This window comes from Gadus morhua, chromosome 14 (genome assembly GCF_902167405.1).
Source record: "Gadus morhua chromosome 14, gadMor3.0, whole genome shotgun sequence".
NCBI lineage: Eukaryota > Metazoa > Chordata > Actinopteri > Gadiformes > Gadidae > Gadus > Gadus morhua.
Window position 1 is genome coordinate 16441468 of NC_044061.1, and position 19568 is coordinate 16461035.

General features: G+C 41.9%; 2 protein-coding genes across 4 annotated transcripts in view; one reads left to right on the forward strand and one right to left on the reverse strand.

Annotated features, from left to right (window-relative positions):
• The first annotated feature begins 2822 nt into the window (after positions 1-2822).
• On the forward strand, positions 2823-8135 carry LOC115558659 (ras-related protein Rab-11A). The gene is made up of 5 exons (XM_030376975.1): positions 2823-2978; positions 3662-3857; positions 4706-4899; positions 5184-5264; positions 5482-8135. Exons 1-5 carry the CDS (start codon positions 2939-2941, stop codon positions 5616-5618), a joined length of 648 nt encoding a protein of 215 aa, XP_030232835.1. The 5' UTR covers positions 2823-2938; the 3' UTR covers positions 5619-8135.
• The window catches only part of LOC115558651 (multiple epidermal growth factor-like domains protein 11), a 67060-nt gene continuing 55429 nt past the window's right edge, over positions 7938-19568 (reverse strand). The window contains exons 20-25 of one of the 3 annotated variants that reach the window (XM_030376954.1): positions 17606-17842; positions 16658-16806; positions 14102-14171; positions 13605-13661; positions 11961-12203; positions 7938-10339 (exon numbers count right to left, since the gene is read on the reverse strand). In XM_030376954.1, coding sequence (XP_030232814.1) covers positions 10119-10339; positions 11961-12203; positions 13605-13661; positions 14102-14171; positions 16658-16806; positions 17606-17842 — 977 coding nt within the window. In that variant the 3' untranslated portion in view covers positions 7938-10118. Of the gene's footprint in view, positions 10340-11960; positions 12204-12251; positions 12662-13604; positions 13662-14101; positions 14172-16657; positions 16807-17605; positions 17843-19568 lie in introns of those variants that run through there. The other 2 variants (XM_030376956.1, XM_030376955.1) reach the window with 2 other exon arrangements.

Here is a 19568-nt window from a genome sequence, read left to right on the forward strand (position 1 = left end):
TTCAACGATCAATTATCAATATTAGATTCAATAAATATACTGTTGATTGACTAATCTATTAATCAAGTAATCATTGCAGCCCTAACATAGACACAGTACACAAGACATAATAATAATAATACAATGCAACACAACACAACACAAGACTCCTGAATACATACAAACACATTAAAAGAGGGTTGGGCTGTTGCATTGAAAGCTTCATTGAGTGCAAGGATGACAAAAGAAAAGCTTTTGCTAAAAAGATGCCTCAGGACCTGAGGGATCTGAGTCTGCGGCCGGAGGGATACAGGAAGGTGCAATGCTGGTGGAGACGATGCTCTGGGTCGTCTGAGATTATGTGTGCTTTATGGGTCAGAATGGAGTTTAGTAAATGAGTGAGTGAGTGAGTGAGTGAGTGAGTGAGTGAGTGAGTGAGTGAGTGAGTGAGTGAGTGAGTGAGTGAGTGAGTGAGTGAGTGAGTGAGGGAGGGAGTATGTGAGTGAGTGAGTGAGTGAGTATGTGAGAGAGAGTAGTTTAGAGGACGTCAGAATTATTTTTTAACTGTAATTTGCCTGTGAAATAATTTAATCTGTTCTGTCCACATCCCTCCTTCAGGGATGCTGAAGATCTGTTGAGAGATAAGACCATGGGCTGTTTTCTCATTCACCTCAGTGATAAAATCCTTGGGTTCATCCTCTCCTACAAGCATGTCCTATTAAAACAGTTTTCCCTAAATAATTAAAAACATTTCCTGCAGATCACATAAAACACAAACTAAGAAGGAATACAATTAAATCATCAAGCCCTGGTGCACAAAAAAACACGAAAAATAAATAATTAAGACGATTTATACCAAATGTATAACACAATAGTTTCTGCTATATATCTATTTCAAGGTCAAAAATATTATAATCTTATGAAGTAACCTTTATTTCCCACAGAGAACAGTCTAGATTTGTGATCAACCAGAACATTGCTGGATTGTATGTTCTGGAAGGAGACTATCGTTCCTTCCCACCACAGCCTCAAAGTGGTGATAGCACACTAAATGCAGTCTCATCCAGCCCTATGGAGAATATCTCACCTATTGCTGTAGTGAGGTAAAACTGCAGCTAGACCAGCAACATTATTGTACCTGGCTCCAACCAGAGACTGAAGGCTGGTCATACATATAGTGCTATTAAAAAGACAACTTTACCTCGTAATGAACAAATACCAGGAATGGATTTTTTAAAGATTGGGTGTGTGATGTAAACGTGATGTTTTTCTGACAAAGATGTGGTTCTTCTTATGGCAGAGCAAACCCAGTGAACTGTATGATGTGGTCAGATTTGAGACCCGGGAGAAGTCAGGGGTGAGTGTGCAAGTGCTGAAAACTTTATGGAATCAGATGAGTGACAAAATCCATGGCCAAAACCATGATGGGGAGATTATCCATAAGCCTCTGCGGCAAAATATATTTCCCGACGTGCAACCAACAACCACAGGTGCTGCCTTCTAAAACCAGGAAACTGACCGCCACAGTGTCAGTTGACCCTGTTTCTCTTTACCAGGTAAAGTTACAGTAACGTTCTTGATTCATTCATTTAATTCCAAGTATAAGATTGACTATGGCTTTAAGTAAACTGCTTGGGTGTATCAACCAATTACAAAGTAATAATTCCGCCCCTCATAAACGAACATTACACATCTCTCAAAACCACCGCCATGAACCCAGAAAGAGGAGAGAGAGCCAGAGCAACAAGCCGCAGCAACTATCAGAAGGTCCCGATGAGATGGGCAGAAGGCCTTTATCAACTGAGAGCATAGACAGAAGTCACAATGAATATCCAACTCAATACAAAAACCATGATTATTCAGGAAGTTCTCCGGTGGAAAAAAGAAGCATGTATCAGCCCATACTGGATAGAGATACAGTTGAAGATGCCCCAATGGTTACGCTGCGGACGACCGATTACACTGTAGCCACAGAAGAAGGTCACCTGCGACACTTACTCCCTTCATATACCAAGGGATGTCATGAAACAGCAGGGCAAGATAGACCACCAGACGGACGACCACTATTTCCTCAAATCCAACCCGCTTTACCAGCACTGTGAAGTGTTGGATGAAACTCTGGCACAGCACAATGTCAAATAGTAGGCGAAGTCCCAGAAGGACACGCATAACCATTATTCAAATGTCAACCCTTATGAGGATATTGAAGCAGGCCCCGATATCCAGGGAAACCTTTACGAAAATCCTGGGAGATGTAAAGAGCAAGAACTCAGAGTTCGCCATGGGTAACAAGGTGGGTATGAAAATAAGTTAAGATGAATGATTACTTTATATTATTGTTATTTCTTAACCACTGTTTCCATTTTTCGAATTTCAGAATATCCAGTGGTCAAAATTCCTCACAAATTTATTATTTTTTTTTTATCAAAGAAATGTACAAACTTTGTTGATATCTTAGAAAATCAACGTAAGGACGGTTGTTCTATTTAAAACTACATTGTGAAAATATTGCCACTCACCTATCAGTAATCGCAGAACTTTTTAAGGAGACAATAAACCAAACAAGTGCACAACACCCTCCTTGTTAGTCAAATATCACAGTTCAGATGTATGCTTATGTCTAGATGCAATCCATAAGGCGAACTCAAGAAATGACATGCTCTGCATCAGTGTTTGGTCATAACATATATATTGTTTCATGTTTTCTACATATAAATAAGGCCCTGTATTAATTTTATACTGGTGTTTTAATGGCAATGCGTGTGTAATAACATGTCAATTAAACCTTTATGTATGTGTAATACTACAGTGGGATCCAGTAGAGGCCGCCGTTTTCTCATTTATGTACATAATATCAATAGAAGAAGATATACCGGAAATACTTACTCCCGTTGGTTGTGTATAAGAAATAAATATAGCGCTTCACGAAATATTCGGGTGATTATTGATATACAAGAAGATGGGCACTAGAGATGACGAATATGATTATTTGTTTAAAGGTAAAAAATTGTTTTGATGACTGTCGCCATCTGGCTTCAATGTTTGGTTTGTTTGCTAGTTAACATTAGCCAGCTAGCTCACCAGGCCTGAGAGCTAGCAATCAGAGTGATCGTAGCTGTCTTCATCTTCTTCGAACTACATTGTTTCAACCCAACTATCCTAACAAATGCCACAACCATTATTACTTTGAATTATTATACTGATACTGCTGTTTTTTCATTTTTTTTTTTTTTTAACTATGTACAGACTGACCGTACAGATTCGGTAGCAGTCAAGGCGTGTTTGTTATTGACTAACGTGAGCCGAGAGTCACAACACGGCGAGTTGGTGATGCTGGCACCGCTGTGAGCAGCCAAGCTAACGATGGACACACCTAGCTCTATAGCTTTTGAAACATATCTAGAGCCATGCAGACTTGCTATTAAACTTAAATGTGTCAGATGTCATGGATTTTCATCAATTTTGAATAACAAGCTGAACATGAACCAGTGAGTTGTGTTATGTTGTTGTCCACAAGATAAGCAAATCCTATACGAAACCAGCCAAAGTATACATCTCTACAAGTCATGTGATCGATTGGATTACCATGTTCTGTCGGTCTAATTATGCATAACAGCCATTGATATAGGTCTCTCATGTAAAGCACTTTGTAGATAACCTGAGTGTCACCACTTTGTTCCAGTCGTCTTGATTGGTGATTCGGGTGTAGGCAAGAGTAACCTGCTTTCCCGTTTTACCCGCAATGAGTTCAACCTCGAGAGCAAGAGCACAATCGGGGTAGAATTTGCCACACGCAGCATTCAGGTGGATGGGAAAACTGTAAAGGCACAGATCTGGGACACAGCTGGCCAAGAGCGCTATCGTGCCATCACATCTGCGTGAGTAGGATGTTACTAACAACTTGTCGTCATATACAGCTCCCTTTTCTATTCTATATGTCTGTTTCCATTGTTACTGTATATATTAATTGCATATGCAAGCAATATGTATCATCTTACACGATACAGCAAGTTGTCTTGCTCAATAAAAGATGTGAGGCCTATTTTTCGTGTTTTAAGAAACGACAAACTACTGTCAAAACGAACTTTTACTTTGTCTCCCAGGGATACACAGAAACAGATATTTCTTGTTGCATTGTTAATTACAACTTTATTATACCTTTTAGATATACTGGATAGAAGTGGACACAGATTAATTTGTTTAATAAACCCCATGTCACACCAATCAGACTAGATTAATATTTAAAGTCTGATGACATGAGGACAAATATGGGTGAACGTGGCGTTTCATTTTAATTTTAACTCTTGTTCCAACAATCATGTTGCTGGAGGCGGGAATCCTTAAATGTTAATGAAAAAGGAAATAAGGTGTAACTCCGCCCCTTTCAGTTTCTAGTTCTCTGTGCCATCTCCCCTCAAAAAGTTCTGATAAAATATTGTAGGCCTGCTGGATTCGAGATAAATAAACCCCTAATGATACTAATGTTTAATCGTACAATGTCTTGTTTTGCTAAAGAAAAAGTATTAATCTGATCAACACTTACAACGATTACTCTGAAATAATATTGAAATGAATATAGATTTATTGCATCCTTTACCCGGTTACAAGTCATTGGACCCTCCCTCTCCTGCTCTGCTAGAGCAACAGTAGGATGAGCATTAGTATGGTCCTATTAACTCTCCATCATATCCCCCTACCCCTTGGACGGGTGTCCCCTGTGCTGCAGGTACTACCGGGGGGCGGTGGGGGCGCTCCTGGTGTACGACATCGCCAAGCACCTGACCTACGAGAACGTGGAGCGCTGGCTGAAGGAGCTGCGCGACCACGCGGACAGCAACATCGTCATCATGCTGGTGGGCAACAAGAGTGACCTGCGCCACCTGCGGGCCGTGCCCACCGACGAGGCACGGGCATTTGCCGGTCAGTTCTTATCGTCCATTGTCTATTTTTCATGTTCAAGAAATATATTGCTTCTTTAATCGGAATGATCTGTTCATGAGTGCCATTTGCTCGTTGTCAGTTCCGACGCTCAGATTCCCATTTTTTATAGACATGAGTTGAATACTTATACCATAAATCGGCCGTCTGTAGTAAATGTTAAATGATTCTTCCCCAGCTATTAGTCAAACTGAATGCAAAATGTTGCAGTGGTAGTTTGCCATTTGTTCTTCATATAACTTATTTTACTGTTCTGCATCGGAAAGAGAAAAACGGTTTATCCTTCCTGGAGACGTCGGCTTTGGATTCCACTAATGTGGAAACTGCATTCCAGACTATTCTCACAGGTGATTCTTGACTCTTCGCTGTTCACACCATGGGGATATTGTGTGTTGTGCTAAATGTAAATGTTAAATATCCCAAATCCAGCATATGCACTGGACAAAACAATGGACAAGGCTTAGTGGACTGGAGAGCTTATCAGCAAGCCCTCCAGTCCAGTAAGCAGTGTACATATCTTTGTGACCAGCTCTTATAGATTGTGGCCTTTTTCCCCGTCACCAGAGATCTACCGTATAGTGTCCCAGAAGCAGATGTCGGAACGCCAGGAGAGTGACATGTCGCCCAGCAACAATGTGGTCAACATCCAGGTGCAGCCCACGGAGAACAAACCAAAGATGCAGTGCTGTCAAAACATCTAGCCCAAACCCCCCTAGCTACTCCCTCCACCTCTCCCTCCCCCTGTCCTCCTCTGAACCTCCCTTACGTCCACATATTTCCACAATCCTCCTCCTCCTCCTTTAACAGCCTCTTGCCTTGCTGCACTCTGTGGTGTAGAAGTAAAGGGATTGGTAGTTTGTACGCTGGAACCCCCTGATTTTTGCACTGCCCCCCTCACCCTCAACCCTGGTCCCTATTCCCCTACCCACATCAAACCTCCACTGATGCCAGTCATGGAAGCTACTGTGTGGGCAGGGCTCTTATACCCCTCCTCTCCCTCCTTGCCCTTCCCTTTCTACCCCTCCACGGCCTCTTCTTCTTTATCTGGGAAATGCTAGATGAAAGGCAGCAGGCATTTCTTATCACTTAGAATTTCATTACTGTAGATGCGCTGACATGTCACGGAAATTTGTTAATATATGAATGTGATTCTTTCTTCCTTTTCTTCAACCACTGTTTTTTTTCCATTTTAGTGATCTCATTGATTTTCTAACGATCTCTTTGTTAATTGTATGTCCTTAATTTACTAACGGGTAGATATGAAATTGAAGCACATTGAAGCTGCTCTGATGTGTGTTGTGTAGAGCCACCGTCCGCCTCCTGTCATTTTCAAACTAGCTTAGTGCAATATACTGTTTTGGAAACCAATTGGATGTATGGGGCACAGTGTAGACGTAGGTGCTCCTGCGATAGTTCCGTATGATCGCTCTGATTGCTGTGAATATAATGCTAGCAACATAGAACATGACCTTTTTACATCAGCTGAGCTGCAAGTGGCCCTAGCATAAAGGCCAGATGTAAACTAGCATGTAGCCGCTTTGTAGATGTCGTGCCAGGTTAGGAGATCCGGTCAGCTTTGCATGTTTGTACAGATGCCAGGCCCGTGTTGGACTGAACGGGGAACACTACTGTTGAGTCGAGGCGTTGACCATGCAGATAGAAAATAGAAAGGACTCCTCCTGCACATTGGACCATTCATTGAAATAACTCTCACTTCCATACATAGTTTACTGAAATACATTACTTTAACAGTTGATGTGGGTTTAAAGCAACATTGCTATGAAAACAGATTGTTGCTCATTTTAAGGATACATCGTCATAATTATTACGCATAAGCTATATTTAACCGCAAACATAAAGAGTATTATGTCTATGCAGCAGATGTTTGGAATTAAAAAATGGTGTGTTCATAAAGCCACAATTTCACAACATGACAAAATGCAATTAGGCATTCAGTGTTTTCACCACACCTTTAGTTCAACGGCAGAAGAAAAAAAGCTAATGAAGCTGGCCACTTAGACATATGATTCCAATTTTTTTTTCTAAATTATACCTGGGCGCCTGTACCATTTCTTTATTTGGTTTAATTTATTGTTTAAAGAGAGATCATTCATGAACAGCTTCAAAAGTACAACATACAACTGACACAGTTCCACTTCTGGTATGTTAAACACAGCACTGATTGTACCTCTATTTAGAGGACACATCGCTACTTCTCTGACTTCTGACATTAGTCACAAAATATACATTCTCCTATCATCCGTCATATCTTCTCACATCTGTTAGCTGTTATGACAGTTATCATGTACTTGTGTTGTCTATTGAGCTCTACCAGGGAGCTTGTTAGTGTCCCTTCACAGTGCCTACTCACAGGTCTTAAAAATGACACCTGCTAACAATGCATCCTCCTTATGCTCACTATTTCCTTAAGTTTGCTGTGACAAAGCATTTGCCTCGGACCATGTGGCCATAAAAAGGCTAAAGAGTGGTTGTCCTGTGTTACTTTTCACAGTAAGGCTATTAGTCACCGAGCTGCCTCTGACACAATGCATGGCTTTCTGAATAAGACCCCCCCCCCACACCATATTTCATAATGCCTTATTATACTTAACAATGTCAATGATGTGTCCCTGCTATCTGGTTAGGGTTGACTAGCTGGTAACACATGAGCACAATAGTCCTAGCAGGCAGTTAATTATTCGGACCTTATGACTTCCAGTTCTTGAGCCATGACGGAAGCCTTGCTTACCAACTAGTTGATATTCAGAGTGTTATCAAAGTTGAACTTGCCTGCGTTATATCCGTTTAGGAGCAGAAGTAAGATAGTTATCTTGTGTGTGGGAGCCTGGATGGCAAGTCAAATGTTTTTCTCCTTTGCTTCCATTATTTTCAATGTTTTAAAGAAGGTCCCCTCGCCAGCCCGATTCCCTCCTGACATACTCGCGATCCATGCTTGAGCATTGACTGTTTACTTATGAAAAATGATTTACAATCTTTCCAATATACCTCCATTGTTTTCGTTTTTTTTTAAAGAAATGTGTTCTATTCTCTCATTTGAAAAGTAACTGTGTTGAAATGTGCCGTCACGGCTGACTAAGTGGGAATGTACACAAGTTTAGTAATTTCAATGAATTCGGCAGGTTTAAATGCAAGAGGAGTGGTGTTTACATGAATGATGTTGTTTTGTAAAGATTTATTAAATTGTGTCTATATCTTAAGTTATCGGTTCCTCATAATAAAGCGCACCAGTCATACATACCTTCAAAAGAACTAGTTATTATTTGTTGTGTTGGAATATTATCAAAGGTTATTCACATGTAGCTTTGATTCTAGGAAATGTATGTTTGTATCTATTGAGTTGCATCTCATCAAATTAACAGTTTTAGTTAGGTGATATTGTAAGAAAATCAGTTTGACAAATGACTCCACCATTCTGGGTTTTGACAAACTTTATTCAGTCAAGGGAATGAATCATACACACAAGTATTACCAGAACACATTCTTAAAAATATATATTCCCATGTGGACACCATATAGGAAATAAACATGTTTTCAAGGTAATAGTTGCTATCCATATTGTCTATTGTAGAATCATTGTGAAATTATATTCTACTTCTGATTGTCAACATGTGTTATTGCTGTTTGTCAAGGGTCAAAATTATATTGTAAAAAAAAAAGTCTACCCTGTGATGTATTTGACAAAAAAAACGATGTGCCAATTATATCAACACCAATATAAACTACTTGGCAATGTAATCGGCAAAAATCTAAACTACTTGCCGTTATATTTAATAACAATAGAAGCTTTGCGGTGATGTGTTCGACAATAGAAATGGTCACAAGGCCACAGCACATTTTTGAATTTGCGAGAGATCGAGAATTGACATGTGATCAAGGCTCTGCAAGGGAATGAGATGTAAGAAAGATTTACAAAAAAGTGTTTCTGAACAGCAATTTCGACACACATTGGTCAATGCCGACACAAATGTCACCGCACTATTTTATCATTCTTATCTATATAGATTTTTGTACATGTTTTTTTCAAAAAGGGGTTTTAAATCATCATGCGTCATTCCCACATCCGCATATTGAAATAATGAAAGGAAAGGTTGCACCTCAGTAAAGCTCCTCAAAGTTGAGCTACCTATTATTAAGCTTGATCCATCATCGGGCATGCAAGTGGCTCGAGCTTCACTACAAATTACAAAATAAATCACATCACGGTTATCAAGTGAACAAGGAATACACTTACACTATACAAATTCTTTGGGATTACATATAAAAGGATAACTTTAGAGTGAAAATATTGATCCTGTAACGATCTTTTACATATGGTAACACCAATAATCAATTTATAAAAAATATACTAGCATCAGTTTCATACAGTATCAGATAAGAATTATCTGTCCAGCTTTGATTTGGCTACATGACAAAATGTTGGGTCCCTGCCTTCCAACTATTTGCATTTATTGTCGTAAAATGAAAGAGTTAAAAAATATCCATCTGTTTGTTGTACATCTTTATACTAATTATCCCCGTGATAAAGTTTTTTATCAATACATTTTATGACAATGCAGGAAGAAATGTAAAACAAAAGTAGGATACTTCCAGATCCAGTATAATGTGTGGTGTTTCCATTTAGTTTTCTATCTTCGGTGTGTGCTTCTAGAATCCAACACAGAGAACGTCTCAACGTTGGAAAATTGCAATGGCTGCCAGTGTTTATTTAGGAGTGAGTTAGTATACCCCTTGAGTCCATTCCTTAAAACATTCACTATTTTTGCACTGAAATATCTTTTGACTGTTGGCCGCTTTGCAGGTTCTGTAAACAGCTCTGATGTCCTGTTTGCACTGCAGTGTGGAGACTGAAGGAGCTAGGTTCATACAAAAAGACGTACCTTGTCATTTCCATCCGAGGCACAAGTCTTGCATCCTTTCTGCCCAGGCTCTGTAGACTCAAATTGGATGTTCCTTCAGTTGGAGGAGGTGCTCCAGCAGAAATCCAATCACTTCAAACTCACACATAATGATAAATTCAATAAATACGGAACAAAACTTGTGTGCAGGTTCATCCCATTCAATCCTTCTGACTTGTAGTGTCGAGAAAGACTCAAGAGCAACTGTAGACTCAAGAGTAACGGTAGACTCAAGAGTTACTGTAGATGTTTAGCTGGTCCCTGGTTTCTACCCCAGCCCATCACCTACAGCAGGGAGCTAGTTGGGCTGCCTGGCACACGGGGGGTGTTGCCGTGCTGGGCGGGGGGTAGCTGGTTCAGGCCCTGGCTGTGGGAGGGGCTGGGCCGCATGGGCAGCAGGTCATAGTGGCTTGGGATGTGGCTGTTCCTGGGCATGTCGTACGGGTTCTGCGGATAGCTGGGCACCGGCATGCCGTTGGCCCCCAGGGGGATGCTGATGGTCGGCTCTGGAAGAACACAGCAAAGAGAGAGAGTGATGCAACGTGGGAAATAAGCAGAACAAAAAGGGAAGTAGCTGCAGGCGCCAGCCCAAGGTAACACAAAGCCAAAGTGGTGGGATTTGTTTTTTGAAACTAATTAAGAGTAACTGTTTGTTACACAACGGAGTCTTCCAAATTAGGTGCTGAATTCTGAAGCTTATAGCTGCTAAGATTCGTAAGTTGTAGAGAGAGAGAGAAGAATAAAGAGCATAAGAGTACAATTTGAAACTAAACAGACATAAAAAGGTTCTCTCCCACTTTGCTCGTTATGTTTCTCCAACAGTGAGAAGTGTTGCATTATACATGCCTGTGATTGACAGGTAAGATGGATTAACCTGACCAATCACAGAAAAAATGCCCTGATTGATCGGAAAGGAGCCAGGAGTGGCCTAATATCGAAATATGCTCACACAGAGGCAGGCTTAGTAAACTAGTACACCACATTTCCCTCCCGAATAGCTGAAAGATGGGTGTGGCATTTCTAACTAATTCAACTCAAATAATCGTACTACAATAGCAGGCCTGTCAGACAAGTTGCTCGTCCACACTTCGACACTGTGCAAATTTGCCAAGCAGCCTGCAGCTCACACACATACAGCACGAACGCAAGCATACACAACGCCGCACACACACGCGCACGCACACACGTACACTGCACACACGCACGCGTGGATGCAGAAGTTGCAAGACAACGGCAGGTTCAAGATAGGAATACAACACATTAAACAAAGAGCAACAAGGAAGAACATCCAAGAAGGTCGGCAAACTTTAGCGTGACATTTAAAAAACTATGATCTTCAATAAATGAAGCTTTCGCCGTTGTCCAGAAATACCTTGCGGGTACTTTTGGATGTTTTACCTGCCTGTCGCACGGAGGTGAGGATTCTGTCGACCAATCAACGGACGGCGTGTGTAGCTCAACCTTTTTCGCACCCTGCCTCCCGAAGTTTCTTGCGATATAGATATCCCCCCTCCCCCCTGCCGAATGTTTAAGTTGTTTTATTTTTCTAATGTTTTGTGTGTAGGCTATTGGTAACTGTAGGCTACTGCTTGGCAAGTTTGGGCAAGGACACTTGAAAAGGAGATTTTTAATCTCAATGATGTATTTTTCTGGTAAAAAACTACAAATAAAAAACATCTTAAATTCTCACGTCAGGTAGCCAATGGACAATCCGCAATCTTACCCTCGCACCCCCCTTCTCCCTCCCCTACACAAGCCTGTGCTTTATTTCACGATAGTTAGGTAGGTCGCTGCCTTAGCTGCTGTTGTTACACTCACTTATTTCAGTTTGTTAAAGAAATTACTAATAGTTAATAATGCATGGCAACTAGTAGTTGCCATGCATTAAAAACATCAATGTACTTTGAGCCCTAAATAACATTTAAAGCTATTAAATAATTTATTTTATATATAGTATACTACACTTTCCTTTGAACAATTACCCCTGTAACTCATAAATTGATTCAATTTATAATGTAATCAAATGCTCTCAAATGCTTGCTTGATAACGTAAGGAAACAATTATTATGCTTGCTTCATTAGGTAAAAAGGTGAACAGGAATATCCTACGTTCTCCCTCAGTCCTACCCATGTCGTAAACATTCCTAGCCGGTGCGCTGGTGGCCGGTGGTGGCGGCGTGCTTGCAGTGGCGGTGATGACGGCGGCGGAGAAGCGGTAGGCCACGTGTTCGCGGTGGGCCGGGGACTTCATCTCCTCGTAGCTGCTCTCGTTGTGCCTGCCGGCCAAGCTCCCCGGCGTGTCGGTGATGGTGGCGTAGGGATTCTCACTATTCAGAGAAAAGCTGCTGGACAGGGAGCCCTTCATGTACTCTGGGAGAGGAGAGAGAGGAGGGTCAACGCGTGGACACAGACATGCGCTGAGTGTTGAGGTGAAAGCAGGACAGTAAACAGCATACTGCCTGAACGAAGTCCCCAGTGATTGAGGCTATCAAAGTCGATCAAAACATGATGGATCATTGTCATTCATTAGTGGGTTCCCAAATGTACTTAATATACATAAGTACATTGCAGAGAGAGAACATGTGCATCAATTCCATGTGGAGACCACTTCAAAGAACATTGCGTGTAACGAATCAGACTCAAAAGTACAATACACAAGGAAAGAAAACAGCATTCTTTTCCATAGGAAAGTCAATGTAAACTTCAACTGGGAGGGGGCCAGCCAAGGCATTTGGTTAGTAAGTGGCAGGAACAGGGATTCAGGGGTTGAAAGGTGTAAGTGAGAGCGGCAGGAAGGGAGCAAGCACAGAGAAGACGACCCTTCAGTCCTGCAGAAAGACAAAAACAGGTCAACACTTAGGTCACAGCTTACTTGATCTCCTTCTTAATCTCAACAGACCAGGCATTCAAACAAGAACACAGATCATGCGGTTCAATCCAGTCAAGAAGAGCTCAAAATCGAGAGGGAGCACAATTCATTCTCCCATCAAATTTCCCACGTTCAGACTAAACTTGACAATCAGTAGGAACCCTAAGGTCATGGTATTTCCATTACATTATGAAACCACTTTGTACAATTGAATGACGTTCCCTTTAATATACCACCACATTTGGAAAACATAAAATAAAATAAATAAATATGCATTAGGGTTTATGTAAATCTGGTAAATAAATATGCATTCTGGTGAGCATGTGATGTAACTAATAGGGCATTCTGGTAAATGAGTGTGTAATGTGGTTAATAATTATGTATCCTGGTAAATTAATGTCATTTGGTAAATCATTTGGCATCCTGGTAAATTAGTATGTCATTCTGGTAAATTTATATATAATGCAGTAAATAATGATGCATTCTGGCAAGTGAGTATGAGATCAGATTACTAAATATGCATTCTGGTCAATTTATGTGTAATTTGGTAATACATATCCATTGTCGGTAAATAAATATGAATCGAGTTCAAGTGACGTTAGATTGGTTCTCTGTCTGACTAGCAGCTCTGTGAACTAACTCAAACCAGAACCCTGGTGTTCAAAGGAAGGAGGACTGGGGTGTGGTGGTGCAGGTTATTAACAGTAGTTGCTGTGGTACCATGCACTCCACAGGGCTGTGCGAGAGTCATGCTGAGATTAGGTTTCCGTGTAACCTTCTTGCACAAGGGACGATAGCCAAAGCTAAGCAGTTTTTTTTATCTGCGGTTGGGGCTGCAGGATGTAATGTTTGTAGCGGGGGCAGGGATGGCATGGGTGTCTACCTAATGCCCGCTACTGTACCTCTGTAGCGCTGCTGCTCCACATGGTAGCTGTACCTTCGGTCCAGGCAGTACACACCTAGGAACACCCAGAAGCACAAACACCTCCGCTGGGTAAGTTCACTATGTAAACCGTGATGGAATGTGGTACACTGAAGTTATATCTTATTGCTCCACACATGGGTTGAGCTAAAATAACAGGTTATCAAATTAAATTATATATAATAACAGTTACTCAAAATACGGAAGAGGACTTTGGCTTTCAGAAAATATGTCCTAAACGATGACTCCTACAGTAGGTAACGGGTGGACAGTGTTATTTCAAATGTAAAAACATGGTAATGCAGACTTGGGCCCAATCCCATTTCTACCCCTTACCCCTTCCCCTTACCCCTCCCCCCTTCCTCTTCAAAACAAGGGGGAGGGGTAAGGGGAAGGGGTAAGTGGTAGAAATGGGATTGGGCCTTGGTGTATGATGAGGTGTGGCTTTGGTGTAGGGTGCTAGGGACGCCCACTGACCCAGCTCGTTGAGGTTACAGTAGGCTCCCCACTCTGGCGCACTGTTCCTGTGCTTCCTCTTCGTCTTCCTCTACAAAGCCCACAAAGAACAGTCCAATATTAAAAGAACACTGTTGGATAACTTCTATTAACTATTCTATAATTGGGTATTCACAATGTTTTGTGGATACCTATTGTTTTTACTATTAACTATTCTCATTTTGTTACATTGATTTCTTCGCAAATTAATTAAAAAGTCGACGATGTCTCTAGAGACTGCTGCTGGTTACCACATGGCAATGACTTATAAACCACAGTCAAACTGTACCGTCCCCTGAGGCTACATGACACTCGAGAAAACCGAATTATTGGGTTATTCCGACTATGATTGGATTTTTAAGATGCATGTATACACCTTAGTAGGACCCCTAAATTATTCGATTCATAGTCACATTAATCGTGCATGTATGCATGAAATCGGATTGGAATCAGATTTTGCGTTCTGCGCATGCTTGAGATTTTTACTCCCGGGACCGCGAGCCGGAAGTAGAAGGAGATTATAGTCTTGTTGCCGTAGGAAAACGAGAAACAAGGTGAAAAAAAAAAGGGGGCTAAGAAGATGGAGGATGCTGGGCAGCCTAACCAACTAACCTTTTTGCCTCCTTTCCTTAACCATTGTGGAAAACGTCATCGGGTCAAGTAGAGATGAAAACTCCACTATTCCTTACCGACGTCATTGCGTGACGGCGAGCATTGCTGACCCGCGTGAAATACATTTTCGGAAGATGGACTACAACAAGCGCTCTTTCGATCCATGCGTTGTTGTTGTATTGATTTCAATCAGGTTGTTGCCAATAATAAGAATCACTTAGGTCGGACTTTGCCAACAGGAATATTTTAGGCCACTTGAATCTAAATGCAGAAAATCTTTGCAGAATTTTTTTAGAAATCAAACAACCTTTCCTCTAAGTATTTCCTGGTCATCGCGTTAGGAAAGTAAATTTCTTAAAGGGGACAACATTTTCCTGGGATTTGGGGTGTTGTTTTTGGTGCTCCCACATGCATAAAAACTTTGAAAAAAGTCTGTACATGATTTTTTGACTGAGGTATGCATTTCTGAAAGTACCCCGCCTACAGTTGGCAAACAAGCAAGCCAGTTTCGGCACCCCCTCCTACGTAGGAAGGGGGCACAGTTGAATATTACCTCCAATTTCCCCAACCCCCTCCAATCAGAGCATAGCTACGATTTTGTGGACCAGCTGACAAATAGACGTCTATTTTGTCAGTTGGCCATGTGACTGCCTGGCAGGCAGTCCGGCGGCTCCGTCGGGGGAGCTCGGCGGCAGTCCACCAGCTCAGCTCCGGGTGTACAATCCCTTTCTCATCCATGTCGTGGTTCAATACGGACCTCAGAGAGTCAAGGCCAAAGTTCCTTTCCCCCAATTCTTCTCAACCATGGCCGAGATAACCCGCACTACGAGTCTTTACTTGTTGTGGAAGTACCAGAGATGTCAGACGCAGTCTTTATGATTCATAATATCATCCGAGGTGCACATAGCTTTTATCCGTGATATAAGATACAATATTTTATAAATACCTATATATTATATGATATTATTATTATATTATATTTAGTCAGTTTAACGCGTTATTAACGGCGTTAAAGCAAACGTTCATTTTTTTTATTGCGCGATTAACGCTCTTTTGGCTTGGCAAACGGTTTTTCGCCTGCTGTCTAGCAACAACTAGTCACGTTAGAAAAACGACAACACCATAACGGATCTAGCTACAACGGAAACACAACAACAAGCATGCCCCACAAACTTGTTGAGGCAAGCAAGGATACGGAGCAGGTGAAAAACTCCTTAAAAGTGTGTGTGTGTGTTTGTGTGTCACTCTGTTCGAGCCTGCACGAGAGTTCAATGTTGTCATTAGCTGTTACGGCTTCCTGACCAATCGCAGTTCAAGGCCCACCTGGGCTGTACCACTTTGGGAGGGGCCGCTCAGTTACTCCCCTCTAGACAAAATCGACTTGGTTGCGACGTTGACAGTTTGTGAGTGTTGCGTCTGTTGAGTGAGTGAGAGGTTGCGGGAGCACAGCTCAGGCTGCCGGACGGCGCTGCAAGGAACTTTTATAAACGCAATATTGTTATCCCGCAGTAATCAACCCGACAGCCCCGAAACGTTAACGGCCCACCCAGAATTCTCCTGACCCTCCCGATTACCACTCCGCCACTGTGTGTGTTTGTGTGTGTGCGTGCGTGCGTGTGTGTGTATTGTGTTGCTTTACCGCAACACAATAACAACATGACAAGAACAACAACAAAGATAAGGAAAATAAATAATGAGTTTTTGAACAAGGAATTTGACAAAGCAGAATCCCAAACATGTAACAGGGACAGATATCCTTCTATTGGAAGTCCCTCCAATAGATTACTGTTACTGAAACTGATATTATATATACTCGGAAGCATGCTCGGAAGTCCTGCCCCTTTCCCCCAATATACACACCTTTGGAGCACCTCAAATACCCGGGAACGAGGTTAAACACACAAAGGCCCAGAGATATGCCCCCACCTTGGCTGTGGTCCTCTTGTCCGGCCGTGGGTAGTAGGGGCAGGGCCCCAGCGTGTGATAGCTGGGGTTGGAGAAGCAGGGGTTGACCACGCTGCTGCTGTTGTTGGGAGAGGACTCTGGAGAGGAGAGCAGGCCTGTGCATTGTAGCCCTGCTGGCACCATAGCACAACACTGGCGGCTCAGCAAACATACTCAAACAAATAGACATGGATGTAGTCACAGGACACACACACACGCCATGGTGGAGGTTCGTAGACAGAAACCTCTCACAAACATGCTCACGCACAGACACACACACTCCAATACGTCATTGAAAGAAGGATAAAATGGGAGGTTGAAGAGAGAGAAACACGACCAATCTGAAGTGGGTGCCTGGAAACATGGAACTTTTGCAGGAAAAAGGAAGTTATTAGCAGACGTTGTTCGTTCATTAAACAGGAACTGTGCACAACACAGTCAATTACCCCGAGCTAGCTAGAGAGCCAATTTGCATCCATGGTCCCTGGGCAGGAAAAACATTAAAAACAACACTTTGCACATCAGCCATTATAAAATCATTGCATTTCATATAATGCCTTGTGCATACCGGTTGCGTAGTTAAGTTGTAGTTCACAAGAAGATTCGACGCAGCATAAAGGCTTGCAAACATGCATTACAGAAGCTCTTGTGCTGCATCTACAGCCCTGCACACGTTGAAAAAAACACAATGTATGCACCAAAACACAAACGGAAACACATGTAGTAAAAGTCTGACCCTTGCAGTAAAAAAAGCTGTGTACGTGGTGCGGTACGAACCAGAACGACGTTGGAATACGTAAAATCAACTTTCTACACCACTCTGGTTCAAAAGCGCAAAGCGGATCATACAAAACATACAGAACATTATCTGGCAGACGGCAGCAGCAGCAGCAGTGCACAGAGCTACTTTGAAGCCAATACATCGCTCACCAGAGAGGGAGAAGTCAGTGGCGTTGATGTGCAGGGCCGGAGTGTACGTGACGCTGGGAGCGTTCTGGCCGCCCTTTTCTCTCTGACGGCAGCGGAGCCACACCACCAGCGCCAGCATGGCGGCGATGAGCAGCAGCAGCACCACGATGCCGAGGACGGCGCCCGCTGACTGGCGCTCCGAGCCTAGCGCCGGGCTGATCTTGGTGTAGGGGTTCAGCTCCTCCATCATCAAAGCAGCTGGTGGAGGGAGGAGGGGGGGGGGGGGTTTGGTTTGTTTGATTGTTTTGTCAATGGCAAAAAGAACCCCCTTTGTCTAAACAGACATTTTAACTGTTCATGATTAATCACAGGTTATCTCAGTGTTATTTAACACCAGTATCATTAAAATATAGATATATATATTTGAGGACAATTACTGTGTAACTGTTACAACTAGTTGGTTTCTCTTTAATAAATTAATACATTTCAGCTCATCAACCTCCCTACCTGCCTGTAGCGTTGCCTGCCTGTCATCCACCCTTGCCTGTACACCTCCTGTTTTTTCCCCTTCTGCTCTCATCCTCCCGAACAATAAACCTCTAGTTGAATCCAACCTCCGTTGTCTGCGCTTGGGTTCCCTCCCATTCGATCATAACAAACATTTTACCTTAAGCATTTACATCTCTTGCATACAAAGACAGCTGGACTTAAATGTGAGGTTAAAGCTGAAGCTCCATTGATGGATCCAATATAATTGTTATGACAACTGAATGACAGCCATTTTGATGATTAATGGCCTAGACTGACTTACAAGACTGCATTTGTTTGGGTCCCACACAAATGCATGCTGTGATTGTGTGTATGATTAGCTACCTGAACTATAAACATGATTCATGTTTATAGTTCAGGTAGCTAATGAATGTATCTTTTTCTTAACACCAGGCTATTGTGGCTCGTCTGAAGTCTAAGACGAGCCACGAAATGAATCATAACTAATCTTAAAATCCTAAAAGACGGCAAGGAAGAGGGAGTTTGAATTTAGGTCTCTTATTAGTGCAATAGTTAATTTATTCAGATCAGTATCAGAGTTGATCAGAATTTATTTACGACAAGTAAATAATGGACAGAGGTTAGTATTTAATTCTGCTTTTGTTTCCTTCATCTCTGTATAGTAGGGCCATTTAAGTATACAAGATGTATATGAGGGTCCCGTTCATTTGAGACCAAGATTATGCTTCTACATGTTTGGGTTCACTTTTGTTTACAGTATGCATTTTGGGTAGCCAAAGGTCTTTTTTGGAGTCTCCAAAAGGACCCTGACCAGAACGAATGGACACATCATTACATAAAAGGAGCTGGAGACTTCATCTTTTATGCTTTGTTGATCGGCTTTTACACACAGCATCACAAGACCTAGGGCTAGGGCTCGGTAGTGTTTGCAAGGGATATGGGGTTATCCAGGCTACTACAATCAGCTTGGTTTTGGAGTTGTGTGTAACAGGCCGGGAGGAAAAACAATATTGTAGTCTTCCCAGTACTGTGAGAGTAGATGATACAGTTATGTATGTCTGATAATGTCATAAAATTCTATTTTCTATCTTTTCAAAGAGACCAACCATGTGATTAGAGGTCATACTATGAAGGAGCAGTGCTCTCTAGAGTAGGCGCAGTGCAAAAACAAAAGAATGGCCAAAAATAAAGTGGTTAATACAAGTTGTGTAATATATTCTGTGTGTGTGTTTATTTGTGCGTGCATGTATGAGTGTTTCATATAGTGTTCATCGACATGGTACGTCCCTTCATTGCTGACTGCATCACTGCGTAATAAAGTTACTCGTTTTAATAAATGTGAATTCAGTCTCTTATTCCAGTTACGTATTCAATCAACATTATGTATTGCTAGCTTTTCTACCATCAAAATGTTAGCCAGCACGATTAACGTAACCGCAAGGAGGAGGACATTGTTCTGATTTATTATCTACGC